This window comes from Nerophis lumbriciformis, linkage group LG12 (genome assembly GCF_033978685.3).
Source record: "Nerophis lumbriciformis linkage group LG12, RoL_Nlum_v2.1, whole genome shotgun sequence".
Lineage (NCBI taxonomy): Eukaryota > Metazoa > Chordata > Actinopteri > Syngnathiformes > Syngnathidae > Nerophis > Nerophis lumbriciformis.
In genome coordinates, this window is record NC_084559.2 from 29,384,701 (window position 1) to 29,402,975 (window position 18,275).

The 18,275-nt window shown below is 44.8% G+C and overlaps 1 protein-coding gene across 8 annotated transcripts in view; it reads left to right on the forward strand.

The window, feature by feature from the left end:
* Positions 1–1,092: 1,092 nt before the first annotated feature.
* Positions 1,093–18,275, forward strand: part of LOC133623204 (AP2-associated protein kinase 1-like) — a 50,765-nt gene continuing 33,582 nt past the window's right edge. For 5 of the 8 annotated variants that reach the window (XM_061986282.1, XM_061986286.1, XM_061986287.1 and 2 more), the window contains exon 1: positions 1,095–1,889. In XM_061986282.1, coding sequence (XP_061842266.1) covers positions 1,730–1,889 — 160 coding nt within the window. In that variant the 5' untranslated portion in view covers positions 1,095–1,729. Of the gene's footprint in view, positions 1,890–18,275 lie in introns of all 8 variants that reach the window. The other 3 variants (XM_061986284.1, XM_061986283.1, XM_061986290.1) reach the window with 2 other exon arrangements.

Consider the following 18,275-nt stretch of genomic DNA (forward strand, 5'->3'; position numbering starts at 1 on the left):
GGTTACTCTGCCAAGCTCTAGACAGCACCGACACTCAACCATAGCACATAATTTGCAGACTATAATTACTGGTTTGCAAAAAATATTTTTAACCCAAATAGTCATACTTGCCAACCTTGAGACCTCCGATTTCGGGAGGTGGGGGGTGGGGGCGTGGTCGGGGGTGGGGCAGGGCGTGGTTGAGGGCGTGGTTAAGAGGGGAGGAGTATATTGACAGCTAGAATCCCCAAGTCAAGTATTTCATACATACATATATATATATATATATATATATATATATATATATATATATATATATATAAATATATATATATATATATATATATATATATATATGTATATATATATATATATATATATTTATATATCTACAAAAGCTTCAAAATGTAATGATCAAAATGCTAAAGTTGTTGATAAACAAGCAATTATTTTAATAATTAAATATGGTCATTTTAAATGAATTATTATGATCATTTAAAATTAATTATTTCAAATATGTTTATTTTAATGTATAATTCTAATGCTTGGATGTAATAAGGAGTCAGAAAAAATACAAATAAAAATACAATTAATTTTGATGTTTTTAGCAAAATACAGTAAAAATGTATTTATTTAATATTTTTTTTAATTAATTAATATATTTATTTTTAGGTAAGATAAACATAATAATACAATTTATCTCTAGTCTGGATGATTTATTTCTTGTCACTCTGTTGTCCTCCCATCGTGAAAAAAGGCTGTACTCACTCAGGTCCGCATGGAGCTGGAGGGGGCGTGGCTTTCGGGAGAATATTTGTCCCGGGAGGTTTTCGGGAGAGGCGCTGAATTTCGGGAGTCTCCCGGAAAATTCGGGAGGGTTGGCAAGTATGCAAATAGGAGAAATTAGATCATCTCCCACGGCACACCAGACTGTATCTCACGGCCGCGGCACAGTGGTTGAAAAACACTGATGTAATGAATGTGATAAATGACGACATACATTTGCGACTGCAATGACATTTTAAAAAGCACGCTGTTCCAGTATCTTACTGGGGCGTGGCTTCTGACAAAGGCACCGGAAACCGTCACAATAATTGACCAATCACAATGAGAGAAATGCTGCCGACTCCTCCTACTAGCATATCTCCTGTTTTTAGCTCTATTAGCTTGTAAATTATTATTTAAAAAAAAAAAAAAAACCTGTTAGACCGCCTCGACGACGCCAAGGAACATTTGGGGCGGACTTTAAAAAAAAGTGCATTTATTTTTAGCATGATGATATTTTGTTTCGGTGAGCATGTGGAGTAAGCCGCTTTGGGTAGTAAGGAGCTACCTGGCGGCCAGTGTGTGCCGTAGCAGCTGTCATCGCACCTAGCCGGTTAGCTTAGCCGCATAGGTGCGCTAGCGACTGTTTCTTCGGGCTAACAGACTGACTGTTAAGTCTGCAAGCCGCCGCTGCTTGAGAGTGAAGTGTCTGGGGAATACATTTGACCTTTTACAGCTAAAACACTACTAAACAACGTTTGGTCCTGGCTACTGCTAGAGCGACTATGCCTTAGCCAAGAAACGTTTGCCGGTTCGGATATTTCGAGACCCAGTAAGTCGGCTATCATTTTAGCTGTAAGTCAGTTAGCTGCTGTCATTCAGTTGTTTTAAACTAGCTACCTCGTTAGCTGCTAGCTCGTCCGCCATTGCTGCAAGCGTTTTATACATCACTGGCTTTGCCACTTTTGGATAACACCTGGTGAGAATGAAGAAATTTTTTGACTCACGACGGGAGCTGGTGAGCTCCGGGCCCGGCTCGGTAGCCGGCGGGGGAGGCGCTGGTTCCGGCGGCGGGGGGAGCTTTATCGGCCGGGTCTATACCATTGGAAGACATCAAGTGACCATCGAAGAAATAGTGGCTGAAGGTGAGTTATCTACTCTTCCAATAAGTCTGTTTGACTTAACTACCCAAAGTTACTGGTTATAAACAAGATTAAGATGTCAACATGCTAATCCCCTGTGTTTTAACTTTAAAACCTCAAATCATTCTTCTGTGAATCTAATCCTTCCCATCCACCCATTTCCTACCGCTTGTCCCAGCTGCACCAGTGGTTCTCAAACTTTTTTCACCAAGTACCACCTCAGAAAAAAATGTGGCTCTCCTAGTACCACCAACATTAAAATACAGTAGCGTAGTAGGCCCAAGTATTCATTAAAAACAAGGCAGATGTTTTATTTAACAAGTGTTTTTTTTATTAGTTTTCACTAGAGATGTCCGATAATATCGGCCGATAAATGCTTTAAAATGTGATATCGGAAATTGTCGGTATCTGTTTCAAAAAGTAAAATTTATGACTTTTTAAAACGCCGCAGTACGGAGTGGTACACGGACGTAGGGATAAATACAGAGTGTCAATAAATCTCAAAGCAGTGGTTCTTAACCTTGTTGGAGGTACCGAACCCCACCAGTTTCATATGCGCATTCACCGAACCCTTCTTTAGTGAAAAATAAAATGTTGTTTTTTTCAAATTCAAGACAAAGTTATATGTTTTTGGTAACACTTTAGTATGGGGAACATATTCTAAGTAACAAAGACTTAATTTAGAGTTTTTTTGACACTAGAGGAACATAGTCTAAGTAACAAAGACTTAATTTAGAGTTATTTGGTTAGGGTTAGGGCCAGGGTTAGAGGGTTAGGGTTATAATAAGGCCATGCCGAATAAGGCATTAATAAGTACTTAATAATGACTAGTTAAGAGCCAATATGTTACTAATTTGCATGTTAACAAGCAACAAATTAATGGTGAATATGTTCCCCATACTAAAGTGTTACCATGTTTTATTACTGGTGCACAAAATGAACCGTGCATGAACATCACCTTGTTCAAACAACAAAACCAACACAGTGCATAAAATCACAACAAATTACACACCTGCAAATCAGTGTGACTCCGTAATACGCCGATAGGGAGAAGTTTGTATTTACACGATGAGTCGGGTGTGTCCTGACCTCCGCCGAACCCCTGAGCCCGACTTACCGAACCCTAAGGGTTCGATCGAACCCAGGTTAAGAACCACTGCCTTTGCGTGCCGGCCCAATCACATAATATCTACGGCTTTTCACACACACAAGTGAATGTAAAGCATACTTGGTCAACAGCCATACAGGTCACACTGAGGGTGGCCGTATAAACAACTTTAACACTGTTACAAATATTCGCCACGCTGTGAACCCACACCATACAAGAATGACAAACGCATTTCGGGAGAACATCCGCACCGTAACACAAACATAAACACAACAGAACAAATACCCAGAACCCCTTGCAGCACTAACTCTTCCGGGACGCTACAATATACACCCCCCCACCAACCTCGCCCCCCCAACCCCGCCCACCTCAACCTCCTCATGCTCTCTCAGGGAGAGCATGTCCCAAATTCCAAGCTGCTGCTTTGAAGCATTTAAAAAAAAACAATGCACTTTGTGACTTCAATAATAAATATGGCAGTGCCATGTTGGCATTTTTTTCCATAACTTGAGTTGATTTATTTTGGAAAACCTTGTTACATTGTTTAATGCATCCAGCGGGGCATCACAACAAAATTAGGCATAATAATGTGTTAATTCCACGACTGTATATATCGGTATCGGTTGATATCGGAATCGGTAATTAAGAGATGGACAATATCGGATATCGGCAAAAAAGCCATTACCAGACATCTCTAGTTTTGACCATTGTTGCATTACACACAGTTTGAACAGTAATACTGTGTTTGGTTACAGGAAAATAAAACACAGTATTTTAATCAAGGAATTATTTGGCGTACCACAGTTTGAGAATCACTGGTCTAATCTGTTATAAATTGAGACCAGAAAATACACTTTGCATGTTGGCTCTTTCATTACCTTTTGCACTTGGCTATTTGTATAAAAGTTAGGCTATGTCTACACTAAGCTGGATAACCCCATAAACGAATAATTATTTAGCATAAACCCCATTTCACCCACACTAAACTATCGTTTAATGTCCCCCTCCTTGGATATTTTTTTACACGGGTAAGTGCGCGTGTATTTCTTGAATCTCCGGCTCTTAGCTTTGTATGGACTCATTGATCATTTACAAACTGATTTTGGAGAGAAAGTGACACCAGAAAGACAGCGCCCCACACAGGAAGTGACTTCAGAAAGGACGCATAAGCGGTTTCGTAATTCAGAGCTAACCACTGGAAATATGAAGGCGAGTCATCCAGACATGCCCGTGTTTCTCCTTCCGTCTGTACAGACGCTTGTGGAAATCACACATGAATACCTTAAGAGAAAGCGATTGCAGCTATTTGGGATACAACACTTCTCAGACGGCAAGAGAACTTTCGAATGTCGAGGTCAGCTGTGATTCTACTTACCAAAAAACTTCGTCCATTTGTCGAAAAAGAGACAACGAGAATGCAAGGTCCCGTGAATGTGATTAAAAAAAGGTAGCGTGTGCTTTGTATTACCTGGTCGTCGAGGGAAGAAAGACTACAGAAAACGGCGAATGCTTTTGGACTGGAAAAGCAGACTGTATTAGTTATTGTCCGCCATGTATGTCGCAGACTCAACGTCTATGTCCAGAGTATATAAAGTCATCAAAAAAGAGTGGACAATGAAGGTGAAGGCAAAAGAGTGAGGAGTGTCCTGACCAGATATCTAGATCCCTAGATAGATTTTTGTAAAATGTTCTTTGTGACATTGTTTACTTTTACGTGTTTATTAAAGATTTGATACATTTGTGATGGCTCAAGTGTGATTCACTACAATAGGGCCCCACAGCACACTGGATTCCAGTTAATTGAAATACCACAACAGTGGATATTGTTCAGATAAGTTAAATTTAAGAACTAGCACACAAAGCAACACTGGACGTGCGCATATTCCACGCATGCGTATTAAGTCGCGTTGCGACGGAGGGGGCAGGGGGTCTTAAACGGTGGCATTGTTGTGTGTGGACATGGATAAGGTTAGGTGGGATTTATCCTGGATAACCTTATCCGGCTTAGTGTAAACGGGGCCTTAGTCCACAATTTAGGATATAATGTTACACTAGGGATTTCCTGGTTTTACCTGAAGGCTGGGAGGAACGTGTTACAATTGTATTATAACGCATCCAAGATCCTGAGTCACTGACAAGGGCACTATTGTGCACAAAACACTACGTTTTTAAACATGCACAATCATGCATTGGCTTATGCTGCAGGGTGTTCCCAATTTAAGCATTTAGTTGGCAGTTGCTGTCAAATATACTTGTTCTCTAATGTTTTTACTAAATAGTGAAACAAGGTTTGTATATTGACATGTTTTGTATCGCTACAATGACTGCCAGCAATGTTGTGTTAGTCAAGAGGGCTCTGCACTGAATAATAGATTTTAAAAGACTGATTAATTCATCAGTGTTTTGGTAGGAATCTGGCCACTTTTTGAAAGGTTTGGTCATCTGACCACCCACATTGGACTTGGAACCTGACAGGACTGTACTTCAAATATAACTCAAAGTATAGTTGTGGAAAAGTATTATTGCATGTGCTTTATTAATGTCATTCACAGTAACTGGAGAACAGGAAAATTTGAGTTTATGCAAAAAAAATTTTCAACCCACAGATATTTTTTCTTTCCTTTACTTATTGGTAGTAATGTGACTCCCGCTGCACTAACCAGGCCTGTTTGCACATTCTCCAACTTGTTATTGTTGTGGTTAGGGCTGCAACAATTCGTCAACATTATCGACAAAAGTCAACAATATTTTGTCTTCGACAATAGTCGTGACGTCATCACTCGTGTTTTTCCAGGAGGAAACATTGCCAGTGATAACATGTAAAGTGTGAGAACATTTTCTCCTATTCTTGTTAAAAACATGAATACCTTGCTCATTTTGCAAAGCGGACCTTCATTTTATGGCAGTACATCCTGTGATATGTGAGCATTTAATGCGAAGGCCTAATGTCGGATGTCTGGAGGGAGAACGCGGTCTGAGCCTCGGTAATAGTGTCAGCTTGTACTTTGCTAGCTAGCTAACAAGTGTGTGATAAAGTTGTGTGAAAAATAACTTTACTATCATTTTAGCCAAAGTCAGCCAGCTAAACTTTGTCTACATTAATTCAAGTGCTTTTTAAAGCAATGCCATACAAAAGGCACAATAACGCAAACCAGGCATGCGCGTGCACACACACACACACATAGAGACAGACAGGCATCAATGCAAAGGTACGATACGATTAAACATACAATCTAATAAATAGGCAACCTTTTAAGAATTAATCAAAAATACAATTCTCTATAATTGAGTCTATTAGAGTGGTAAAACTGCCAGAAGTTAATCAATAGTCAATATACCAGAGTGTAGCATTTTAAACATCCCAAAATGCTTTTTTTATGAGGAAGTTAGATTTTGTGTTTTGTTGCTTGTTTTCATTGCTGCTATTTTAAATTATTTTAATACATTAACAAGGTTAAAAACAATTTTTTAGCACTTCGTCTTTCCTCTGTTTTAAATGGACAACATGAAACTGTTTGTAACAGCTGAATGAGGAGCACAGTTACAGTATAAATAAATATCTATGAATGAATTAGTCATCTTTGTTGTTCGTCAACACATGCCTAAAATAACTTAAGCTGCATTTTGAAGTCAATGGAAAAATTAGAGTCAATAAATACATGTATGCTTTATTATCCGGCTAGTTGACTAATCGTTAAGATAGTCGATGAGTAATCGACTATCAAAATAATTGGTAGTTGCAGCCCTAGTTGTGGCTACAACTTATTAGCATTCAATTATTCAATAGAATTAGATTAGTCTAAACCAGTGTGCAGACATAGTAGATGGTAAGAGGTTCTGTTTTTTGTTTATTCTTTCAACGTTTTGACAAATAGCACCCCTCTTTGCAGTGCATTAAGGAACATGTCCTCCAGTATTGTGATTGAGTACATAACATGATTCTCCATTAAATAATTCCCTCATTTGCAAAGCAAAACTATTTACTCTGCTCAAACCCTGTAAAAGAAAACACCGGAGGCTCAAAGCTCATTTGTCTTCTGTCGACGTGACAATGTGGCTTGTATCTCTTATTATTATTGCCATGTAACCTTGCAGCGAAGTACAACATTCTTAAAGCCGGTTCCTTTTATGGCGATGACAAAGCGGGACGCAATATTGTATTTTTTTATGGCCAGTGATGCATTTCTGTGTACATTTTGTTGTGTGTGTATCCATAAACCGGAGTAGGATAATCCTGACAGTCGATTACGTCAGTGTGGAGTGGCTATTTGTGGCTGTACTTACGGGTTCTTTTGGCACTGTCTACTGAGAGAGTGGACCAATGTTAAATAGTGCTCAAGACGGCTGCTAATCCTTCTAATTTCTTACAGTCTTCTCAGATTATGCAGCAGTGATTTAGATGTCTGAACTTTAAGGCGACGCACACACTCAAGCATGGATTTTGATTAAGAATTAAGTTCTCCGGCATGTTGATACAGAGTTTTCAAAGACCTGTTTTCTATGGTACCTACTTTGTTGTTTAAAACAATCACACACCATTTAAAAAAGTTCAGCCACAATCAATTTGATTTATTTCTGTTTTTTCTTTTTATAAATAATGCTTTTATAAATTTTGTAATAGTCATGGTCTACTTATGGTTGTGAAATACATCTTGCTGTGTTTCCTGGACACATCGTCAATAGTTATGGGACTTGATAAGATTTTTACTTTTCTATTTCCATTTTTGATTCTGCTTATTGATCAATTTTCTTATTGAGTCTCATTAGGGTTGAGAAATACCAATACATGCTGCAGCCTTTTGTGATATATATGTTAAGGTTTTGGTCAAGGGGGGGTGACCCCAGGATGCAGAGACGGGAGACAAGGTGGAATTACAAAAATGAAAAAATTTAATTAGACGAAAAGGGATAACTAAGGGTGATGGGGCAGAAGCGCACACCATGTAACCTGGACAAAATAGGTTCCTCAGAGGTCGGCAGGAGAAAAGGCCAGGGCGCACTGAGCAGGGCAAGAGTCCAACAAAAGGATCCCTTTTACCTCAGGGGGGCTGGGAAATAAACACAGAAGAGGTATGGGATTTCAGGACTAAGTAGCGACAACGTACCAGGTCTGGTGAGGTGGAGCAGGCGCATGCACGAAAGGAGTTCAGGATACAATAACCGGCAAGGCCACGCTGTCAGTGACAAGCCTAAATACTGGCGGGCTAATTACGAGCAGGTGTGCCTCAAGGTCCGTCCCTAGCCGAGGACGAATCACTAAATACACAGGTGCAGAGAAAGGAGAAGGCAGGAAAACACAAACACCCCTTAATGGACGCCACCTGGCGGCTTACCTGGCTTTTCCGGGAAACGATCATAAAATGCAGTTAACAGTGAAGGGTCAAGGATAAGTGAACGCGGGACCCATGATCGGTCCTCGGGGCTGTAACCCTCCCAGTCGACCAGATACTGGAAATCCCTGCCCCTTCTCCTCATGTCAAGAATGGCCTTGACTGTGAATGCATGGTGGCCATCAATAAGCCTGGGCGATGGAGGAGGCACCTCTGGAGGACTCAAGGGACTGGAGGACACAGGCTTGAGTAGGGAGACGTGGAAGGAGGGATGTATCTTGAGAGAGTCCGGAAGGCGTAGTCGAACAGCTGAGGGATTGATGACTCGCTCAATGGGGTAAGGCCCAATAAATCTGCTGGGTCAAAAGTATACATACAGCAATGTTAATATTTGGTTACATGTCCCTTGGCACGTTTCACTGCAATAAGGCGCTTTTGGTAGCCATCCACAAGCTTCTGGTTGAATTTTTGACCACTCCTCTTGACAAAATCGGTGCAGTTCAGCTAAATTTGTTGGTTTTCTGACATGACTTGATTCTTCAGCATTGTCCACACGTTTAAGTCAGGACTTTGGGAAGGCCATTTTAACACCTTAATTCTAGCCTGATTTAGCCATTCCTTTACCACTTTTGACGTGTGTTTGGGGTCATTGTCCTGTTGGAACACCTAACTGCGCACAAGACCCAACCTCCGGGCTCATGATTTGACGTTGTCCTGAAGAATTTGGAGGTAATCATCCTTTTTCATTGTCCCATTTACTCTCTGCAAAGCACCAGTTCCATTGGCAGCAAAACAGGCCCAGAGCACAAAACGACCACCACCATGCTTGACGGTAGGCATGGTGTTCCTGGGATTAAAGGCCTCACCTTTTCTCCTCCAAACATATTGCTGGGTATTGTAGCCGTTTTCTTCCGCTTATCCGAGGTCGGGTCGCGGGGGCAGCAGCCTAAGCAGAGGAGCCCGGACATCCCTCTCCCCAGCAACTTCATCCAGCTCCTGCCGGGGGGTCCCGAGGCGTTCCCAGGCCAGTTGGGAAACATAGTTTTCCCAATGTGTACTGGATCTTCCTCGTGGCCTAAACACCTCCCCAGGGAGGCGTCTGGGTGGCATCCTGACCAGATGCCCGAACCACCTCATCTGGCTCCTCTCGATGTGGAGCGACTTTACTTTGAGGTCCTCTCGGTTGACATTTTACCCTTTCTCTAAGGGAGAGCCCCGCTACCCGAAGGAGGAAACTAATTTCGGCCACCTGTACCCTTGCTAGGGATGTCCCGATCCAGGTTTTTGCACTTCCGATCCGATACCGATATTGTTTTTGCATTTCCGATCCGATACCGATACTGACCGATACCGATACTGACCGATACTGGCCTATCCGAGCATGTATTAAAGTTTAAAGTTATTTAGCCTACTTAGTTATCAGAATCATGTTGAAATGGGTTTTAGTACTCTTGATAACAACTAGCCAGCTGAATTAGGGGAGTTTAAATAACCCAAAGCTCATGACCATAGGTGAGGATGGGATTGTAGATCGACCGGTAAATTGAGAGCTTTGCCTTCCGGCTCAGCCCCTTCTTCACCACAACGGATCGATACAGTGTCTGGATTACTGAAAACGCTGCACCGATCCGCCTCTCGATCTCACGATCCACTCTTCTCTCACTCGTGACCTAGGCTCTGAGGTACTTGAACTCCTCCGCTTGGGGCAAGATCTCTTCCCCAACCCGGAGATGGCACTCCACCCTTTTACGGGTGAGAACCATGGACTCGGACTTGGAGGTGCTGATTGTCATCCCAGTCGCTTCACACTCTGCTGCAAAATGATCCAGTAAGAGCTGAAGATCCTGGCCACATGTAGCCATCAAGACCACATCACCTGCAAAAAACAGAGACCTAATCATGCAGCCATACAGGGAGCGGACCGCCACAATCAGGCAGTCCCATACTCTCTGAGCACTCCCCACAGGGCTTCCCGAGGGACACGGTCGAATGCCTTCTCCAAATCCACAAAGCACATGTAGACTGGTTGGGCAAACTCCCATGCACCCTCAAGGACTCTGCCGAGAGTATAGAGCTGGTCCCTGGTTCCACGACCAGCATGAAAACCACACTGCTCCTCCCGAATTCGAGGTTCAACTATCCGGCGTAGCCTCCTCTCCAGTACACCTGAATAGATCTTACCGGGAAGGCTAAAGAGTGTGATCCCACGATAGTTGGAATACACCCTCCAGTTCCCCTTCTTAAAGAGAGGAACCACCACCCCGGTCTGCCAATCCAGAGGTACCTCCCCCGATGTCCACGCAATGTTGCTGAGTCTTGTCAACCAAGACAGCCCCATAGCATCCAGAGGAACTCCGGGCGAACCTCATCCACCCCCGGGGCCTTGCCACGGAGGAGCTTTTTAACTACCTTGGCAACCTCAGAAATAAGAGAGCCCACCACAGATTCCCCAGGCACTGTATCCTCATAGGAAGACGTGTTGGTGGGATTGAGGAGGTATTCGAAGTATTCCCTCCACCGATCCACAACATCCGCAGTCGAGGTCAGCAGCACACCATCCTCACCACACAAAGTGTTGACAGTGCACAGCTTCCCCTTTCTGAGGCGGCAGATGGTGGTCCAGAATCACTTCGAAGCCGTCCGGAAGTCGTTTTCCATGGCTTCCCTGAACTCCTCCCATGTCCGAGTTTTTCCTTCGCGACCGCTGAAGTTGCACACCGCTTGGCCTGTCGGTACCTGTCCGCTGCTTCCGGAGTCCCATGATCCCAAAAGACCAGATGGGACTCTTTCTTTAGCCTGACGGCATCCCTCACCACTGGTGTCCACCAAGCGGGTTCTAGGATCTCTGCCACAACAGGCACCAACCACCTTGCGGCCACAGCTCCAATCGGCCGCCTCGACAGTAGAGGTACGGAACATGGTCCACTCAGGCTCGATATCCAGATCCTCCCTCGTGACATGTTCAAAGAGGTGGGAATTGAAACTCTCTCTGACAAGAGACTGTGTTGTACATTCCCAGAAGACCCTCACAATGCGTTTGGGCCTGCCAGGTGTGTCCGGCATCCTCCCCCACCCTCGTAGCCAACTCACCACCAGATGGTGATTGGTAGAAAGCTCCTCCCCTCTCTTCACCCGAGTCTCCAAAACATGAGACCGCAAATCCAATGACACAACTACAAAGTCGATCATGGAACTGCGGCGGAGGGTGTCCTGGTGCTAAGTGCACATATAGACAACCTTATGTTTGAACACTGTGTTTGTTATGGACAATCTGTGACGAGCACAAAAATCCAATACCAAAACACACTCTGGTTCAGATCCGGACGCCTCTCCAGTTTTCACTGTTGTTTCCAACATGAACGTTGACGTCACCCAGCAGAACAAGGGAATCACCTGAGGGAGCACTCTCCAGTACTCCCTCGAGGGAATCCAAAAAGGGTGGGCACTCTGAGCTGCTGTTTGGTGCGTAAGGGAAGCTACCCTCTAGTCTACTGGGTTAAAGTCCAACTTGCAGGCTTTGAGCCGGGAGGCAGCAAGAATTGCCACCCCAGCCCGTCGCCTCTCATTGCATGCACTGCCAGAGTGGAAGAGAGTCCAGCCCCTCTCGAGAGAACTGGTTCCAGAGCCCATGATGTGCGTCGAAGTAAGTCTCACTATATCTAGCCAGAACTTCTCCACCTCGAGCACCAGCTCAGGCTCCTTCCCCCCCAGCAAGGTGACGTTCCACGTCCCAAGATCTAGCTTATGTAGCCAAGGATCGGACTGCCAAGTGCTCTCCCTGCCTTCGGCTGCCGCCCAGCTCACATTTCACCCGACCTCTGTGGCCCCTTCTATGAGTGTGAGCCCATTGGAGGGGGGACCTACGTTGTCTCTTCGGGCTGTGCCCGGCAGGGCCCCATGGGGACAGGCCCGGCCGATAGGCGCTTGTGCCCCACCGCCAAGCCTGGCTCCAGAGGGGGGCCCCGGTGACCCGCGTCCGGGCGAGGGGAATCTGAGTCCTTGGTTTTTCTTTTTCATCAAGGTCTTCGATACTGTATATATATGTATATATATAAATATACGTATATACTGTATATTTCTATACAACATTTAGCATATATATTTATTTATACATATTTTTTAAATCAGACTAATTACATTCTTGAACTGTGATTAATCATAGGTTTTCATTCGCTTGCATAAATAAAATTTGTTTAAGAAAATACTCCAATATTTGGATACAAATGCAATTTAATAGTCAGAATGTCATACAGGAACGTTTTTTAAATGTTATACTGAACTGCAAGTCATTGATATGCTTAAAACCTGGTGACAGTAAGTTTAGTAACAATTAAGTCCACATTTTGAACGTTTTTGCAATAATATTGCAAACAAGGTACAGTTACTAATCGATATCAGAATCAGAATCAGCTTTATTGTCATTACGCAAGGTAACGAGATTGAGGCCATTCCATACAGTGCGATGTGTGCATGCTAGAAAAACAATGTGCAAATATATAAAAATATAAAAAATGTAGAAGTGCAATGAATATGGTGTGAAATGAATATATACATAAAAAAAAAACCAGGGTGGTTGGTGGAATGGGTTATTGCACCGAAGAGAAGGCAGTTATGAGGGACAATGGGGCAGTCCGTTCAGCATGGTTATGGCCCTGGGGAAGAAGCTGTTCTTTAGCCTGTTTGTTTTGGTTTTAATGCACCTGTAGCGCTTCCCAGAGGGCAGCAGGTGGAACAGGTCAGAGCCAGGGTGGGTGCTGTCCTTGATGATGGCACTGGCTCTGTTGAGGCAGCGGGAGATGTAGATGTCCGTCAGAGAGGGGAGAGGGCGGCCGATGATCTTCTGAGCCGTCTTGACCACTCTTTGCAGCCTCTCCCTGTCTGCTGCAGTGCAGCTGCCGTACCATACCGTAATACAGTAGGTCAGCAGGCTCTCGATGGACGAGCGGTAGAAGGTCAGCAGCAGGTCAGGCTTCAGGTTGTACTTCCCGAGGACTCTAAGGAAGTGTAGCCGCTGCTGAGCCTTCTTGATGATTGATGTGGTGTTGACTGTCCAGGAGAAGTCATTAGAGATGTGGACTCCAAGGTACCTGAAGGTGTGGACCCTCTCTACACGCTCGCCGTTGATGTAGAGGGGGGCAGGGTCGGTGCTGCTCCTCCTGAAGTCAACGATGATCTCTCTGGTCTTGCTGGTGTTGAGAGCGAGGTTGTTCTCCGAAGACCAGGCCGTCAGCTTCAGGACCTCCTCTCTGTAGGCAGCCTCGTCACCCCTGGAGATGAGCCCGACCACTGTGGTATCGTCGGCGAACTTGACGGTAAGGTTGTCACTGTGGGCCGGACTGCAGTCATGGGTGTAAAGGCAGTAGAGGAGGGGGCTCAGCACACAGCTCTGTGGGGAGCCGATGCTCAGCGTGCGGGAGGATGAGAGGTGTGGGCCAAGTCTCACTATCTGGGGTCGGTCCGTTAGGAAGTCCCTTATCCAGGCGTTTGTGAGAGGGGGGAGGCCAAGAGTGTCCAGTTTATTGCAGAGTCTGTCCGGGATTATTGTATTGAAGGCAGAGCTATAGTCCACAGAGAGCATCCGGACGTAGCTCTGCTGCTGCTCCAGGTGGTTCAGAGCAGAGTGGAGAGCAACAGCGATGGCGTCCTCTGTGGACCTGTTCGCCCGGTATGCGAACTGGTGGGGGTCGAAGTCTGGAGGGATATGGTCCTTGATGTGCTGGAGAACAAGTCGCACGAAGCACTTCATGATTACCGGAGTGAGGGCCACTGGTCGGTAAGCATTCAGGCTGGTGATGGGAGACTTCTTCGGCACCGGGATTATTGTAGATGACTTCAGGCAGGATGGGATGACTGCCTGAGCCAGGGAGAGGTTGAAGATCCTGGTGAGGGGGGGAGCGAGCTGGTGGGCGCACGTCCTGAGCACCTTTCCAGGTACTCCGTCTGGTCCGGTAGCCTTCCTGGGGTTCACAGCCAGGAGCACTCGTCTGACACTGTGCTCCTGTACAGTGAGTGGAGTGGCGCCGGAGCCTGGTGGGGGCGGGGGCAGGGCTGGAGCAGATGAGTGTCGCTGAGGGGTTTCGAAACGGGCAAAGAAACAGTTAAGCTCCTCTGCCAGTGTCGCACTCTGATCCGCAGTTGTCATATTGCAGCCTCTGAAGTTCGTGATGTCATGAATGCCCCGCCACACCTCCCGTGAGTTTTTGCTGGACAGATGGGACTCTATGCACCTCCTGTGGTCCGCCTTTGCTTTTTTAATCCCTCTCTTCAGGTCGGCTCTAGCAACACTGTACAGTGCTCTGTCCCCTGACCTGAAGGCTGCGTCGCGGGCCTTGAGGAGTGTGCGGACCTGGCTGGTCATCCAGGGTTTCTTGTTGGGGTAAACCCGGATGGTTTTTTCCACAGTCACATTCCCGATGCAGAACTTTATGTAGTCCAGCACCGTTCCTGTGGCTGTCTCCAGCTCCTGTTGTTGGAAGAGGTCCCAGTCTGTGTGTTGGAAGCAGTCCTGAAGTTTGGGGAGTGCATCGTCAGGCCAGGTCATAACAGTCTTTGTGATAGGCCTGGCCTGGCGTCTGATGGGGGTGTAGGTAGGAGAGAGCAGGAGGGAAAGATGGTCTGACTGTCCAAGCTGGGGGAGGGGTGTAGCTCTGTACGCGTGCTTTATGTTGGTATACACGTGGTCCAGGGTGTTCTTGCCCCTTGTAGAACACTTCACGTGCTGGTAGAACTTAGGGAGTACAGTCTTCAGATTGGCCTTATTAAAATCCCCTGCTATGATATGAACACCGTCGGGGTGGGCCCGCTGCTGTTCGTTGACGGTGTACAGCAGAAGAGAGAGCGCTGTGTTTACTTTGGCGTCCGGTGGAATATACACAGCCGTGATGATAACAGACAGCTCTCTCGGGAGAAAAAAAGGCCGACATCTAACAGACATGTACTCCACGTCCGGGCAACAGTGCTGTTCAGTGATTGTCCCGTTGTTGCATCAGTTCTCATGCACGTAGATACAGAGCCCCCCTCCTCTGCTCTTACCGGAGTCCTTAGTTCTGTCCCGGCGGAGCAGAGTGCGTCCGGCTAGCTGCATGCTAGCATCGGGTATTTCCGGGTGAAGCCAGGTTTCGGTGATAATCATAGCACAACAGTCCCGAACATAGCGGTTTCCAGCAAGTTGTAACTCCAGGTCGTCCATCTTCTGTACAAGGGATCTGGCATTAGAGAGGAACAGGCTCGGTAGAGGTGGCTTGTGGGGTTGTTTCCTAAGCCTGAGCAAGACGCCGGACCTGCGGCCACGCTTCTGCTTCCTCTCCCTCCTCCGTCTGCGCCGTCTCCCAGACCCGACAACAAACCACGGAGAGCCCTGTGCTCTCGCTATGTCATCTGGGATGTTGTGCTCGTGGTGAAAGTCGCTCGAAACCGATATCTGGTGCGAGTTACCGATATCCAAGAGTGACTGGCGGGTGTACCGGGTGTTTGCAGTACAGGTGGTGCACAAAAGGAAAAAAAACATGAAGAAAAGAAGGAAGAAAGAGCACTGAAATGGAGAGCCGTAAGCCGCTGCGTCTGTGCGCGCCGCCATCTTGGATTTTTTTTTTTTGTTTGTTTTGTTTTTTTTGTTTTTTTTTGTAGTAAACACTCTCAAACAACTTAAAATAGTGCAGTAAGTGCGCCCTTTGAATCTGCATTTACTCCTCTTTAGTTTAACCAGTTGTTTAAACAAGCTAGCTTGTTTATCTCTTCAGATGACAATGTGGATCTCTTTGTTGGTACAATGCGATTGTGATTACTTACAGATGTCCAATGTACTTCAGTAAGCAAAATAAGTTCACATTCAGCCAGTAGTTGAACTTGATGATTTTGTTTGTGTAGTACAGTTGGTGTATCCTTTCTGTAATTGTGCAGTGTAGCGTTCTCCTCTGCTTGTTATCGATGTAGCATTCATGCCATCGGCGCCATCCTTGAGTATGTGTTTCGCTTTAAGATGGCATTTTAAACTTCATGTACGCCGATGATAAGAACCAAGAAGTTCCCTCAATTGTATCTAATGTTCTGTTTTGAAATTGGCCGCTGAGGACTGGGCCGATATTTGATGAGTCAATAAACCGGCGATAAATTAAAATTAAGTCGGTACATTTTCCAGCGTCAATAAATCGGCATGTGCATGCTTGAAGAGCATTTACGCTTTTTGTCGCTTTCAGCAGCTATATGTCTTTGTGGGGGTGAATTTTCTTGTCCTCATTAGGTGTCTTTGACTCTTTGTGCAGCAAGGCTGGGTCTCCGCACTAGTGTGGGAATATTTTAGTTTAAACCTTTGGAACAAGATGAGCCGATCAACACAGAGGAGTCAGTTTACTGAATGTGTGCGAATAATGTAACAAAGTCCAGGGTGGAAAAAGTATGTGAACCCCTAGGCTAATGACTTCTCCAAGAGCTAATTGGAGCCAGGACTCAGACCACATGGAGTCTTATCAATGTGACGAGATCATATGTGTTGGTTGAAGCTGCCCTGTCCGATAAAAAACACACACCTGTGATAAGTGTGCTGTTCTCAAGAAGCATTGCCAGATGTGAACCATGCCTCGCACAAAAGAGCTCACAGAAGATCCACGATCAAGAATTGGTAACTTGCATAAAGCTGGAAAGGGTTACAAAAGTATCTCTAAAAGCCTTGATGTCCATGTGTCCACGGTAAGACAGACTCTCTTCAAATGGAGAAAGTTCAGCACTTTTGCTACTCTCCCTTGGCGTGGTCGACCTGTAAAGATGACTGTGAGAGCACAGCGCAGAATGCTCAGTGAGGTGAAGAAGAATCCTAAAGTGTCAGCTAAAGACTTACAGAAATGTCTGGTACATGCTGACATTATTTTTGACGAATCTACAATACGTAAAACATTGAACCCATAGCACTACTGGCAAAATATTCTGTGGACAGATGAAACCAAAATGTACTTGTTTGGAAGGAACACACAATGCTGTGTGTGGAGGAAAAGAGGCACAGCACACCAATATCAAAACCTCATCCCAACTGTAAAATATGGTGGAGGTGGCATCATGATTTGGGGCTGCTTTGCTGCCTCAGGGCCTGGACGGATTGCTTTCATCGATGGAAAAATGAATTCCCAAGTTATCAAGACATTATTCAGGGAAACTTAAGACTATCAGTTCGCCAACTGAAGCTCAACAGAGGATGTGTAATGCAACAGGACAACGACTCCAAGCATAGAAGTAAATCAACAACAGAATGCTTCAACAGAAGAAAATATGCCTTCTGGAGTGGCCCAGTCAGAGTGCTGACCTCAACCCGATTGAGATGCTGTCGCATGACCTCAAGAGAGCGATTCACACCGGACATCCCAAGAATATTGCTGCACTGAAACAGTTTTGTGAAGAGGAATGGTCCAAAATTCCTCCTGACCGTTGTGCAGGTCTGATCTGATATATTTTGTACGGTATTAGTTTAAGCAGACTGTGTTTGTCTATTGTTGTGACTTTGATGAAGATCAGAAGACATTTTATCACCAATCTATGCAGAAATCCAAGTAATCCCAGAGGGTTCACATACTTTTTCAAAAGGGCTCACTGCGTTCAGTTAATTATACTGTTACATAAATGCGCTCAGGTGCTGAGAGGGATGCACAAAGTGAGACCTCTTTCACCCTGTTTGAAGCAGGAGACGAAGAAAACGTGAGGCTCTGCAATTCTGATTGGCGAACATGTCTGTTACTTGACTGCCGGTTATTCAGTTGTTGATCACAATTATAATCAGACAAAAACACAAGATAACAACAATATCAAATGTGTTTGTTTTTTTCCCTAACCCATTTTATATACAATATTTTGAGCAAAATAAACAGAAAAAAACATTTTGTATATCTCGTATATATTAAAGGGGAACTGCACTTTTTGGGAATTTTGCCGATTGTTCACAATCATTATGAGAAACAAAAACACACG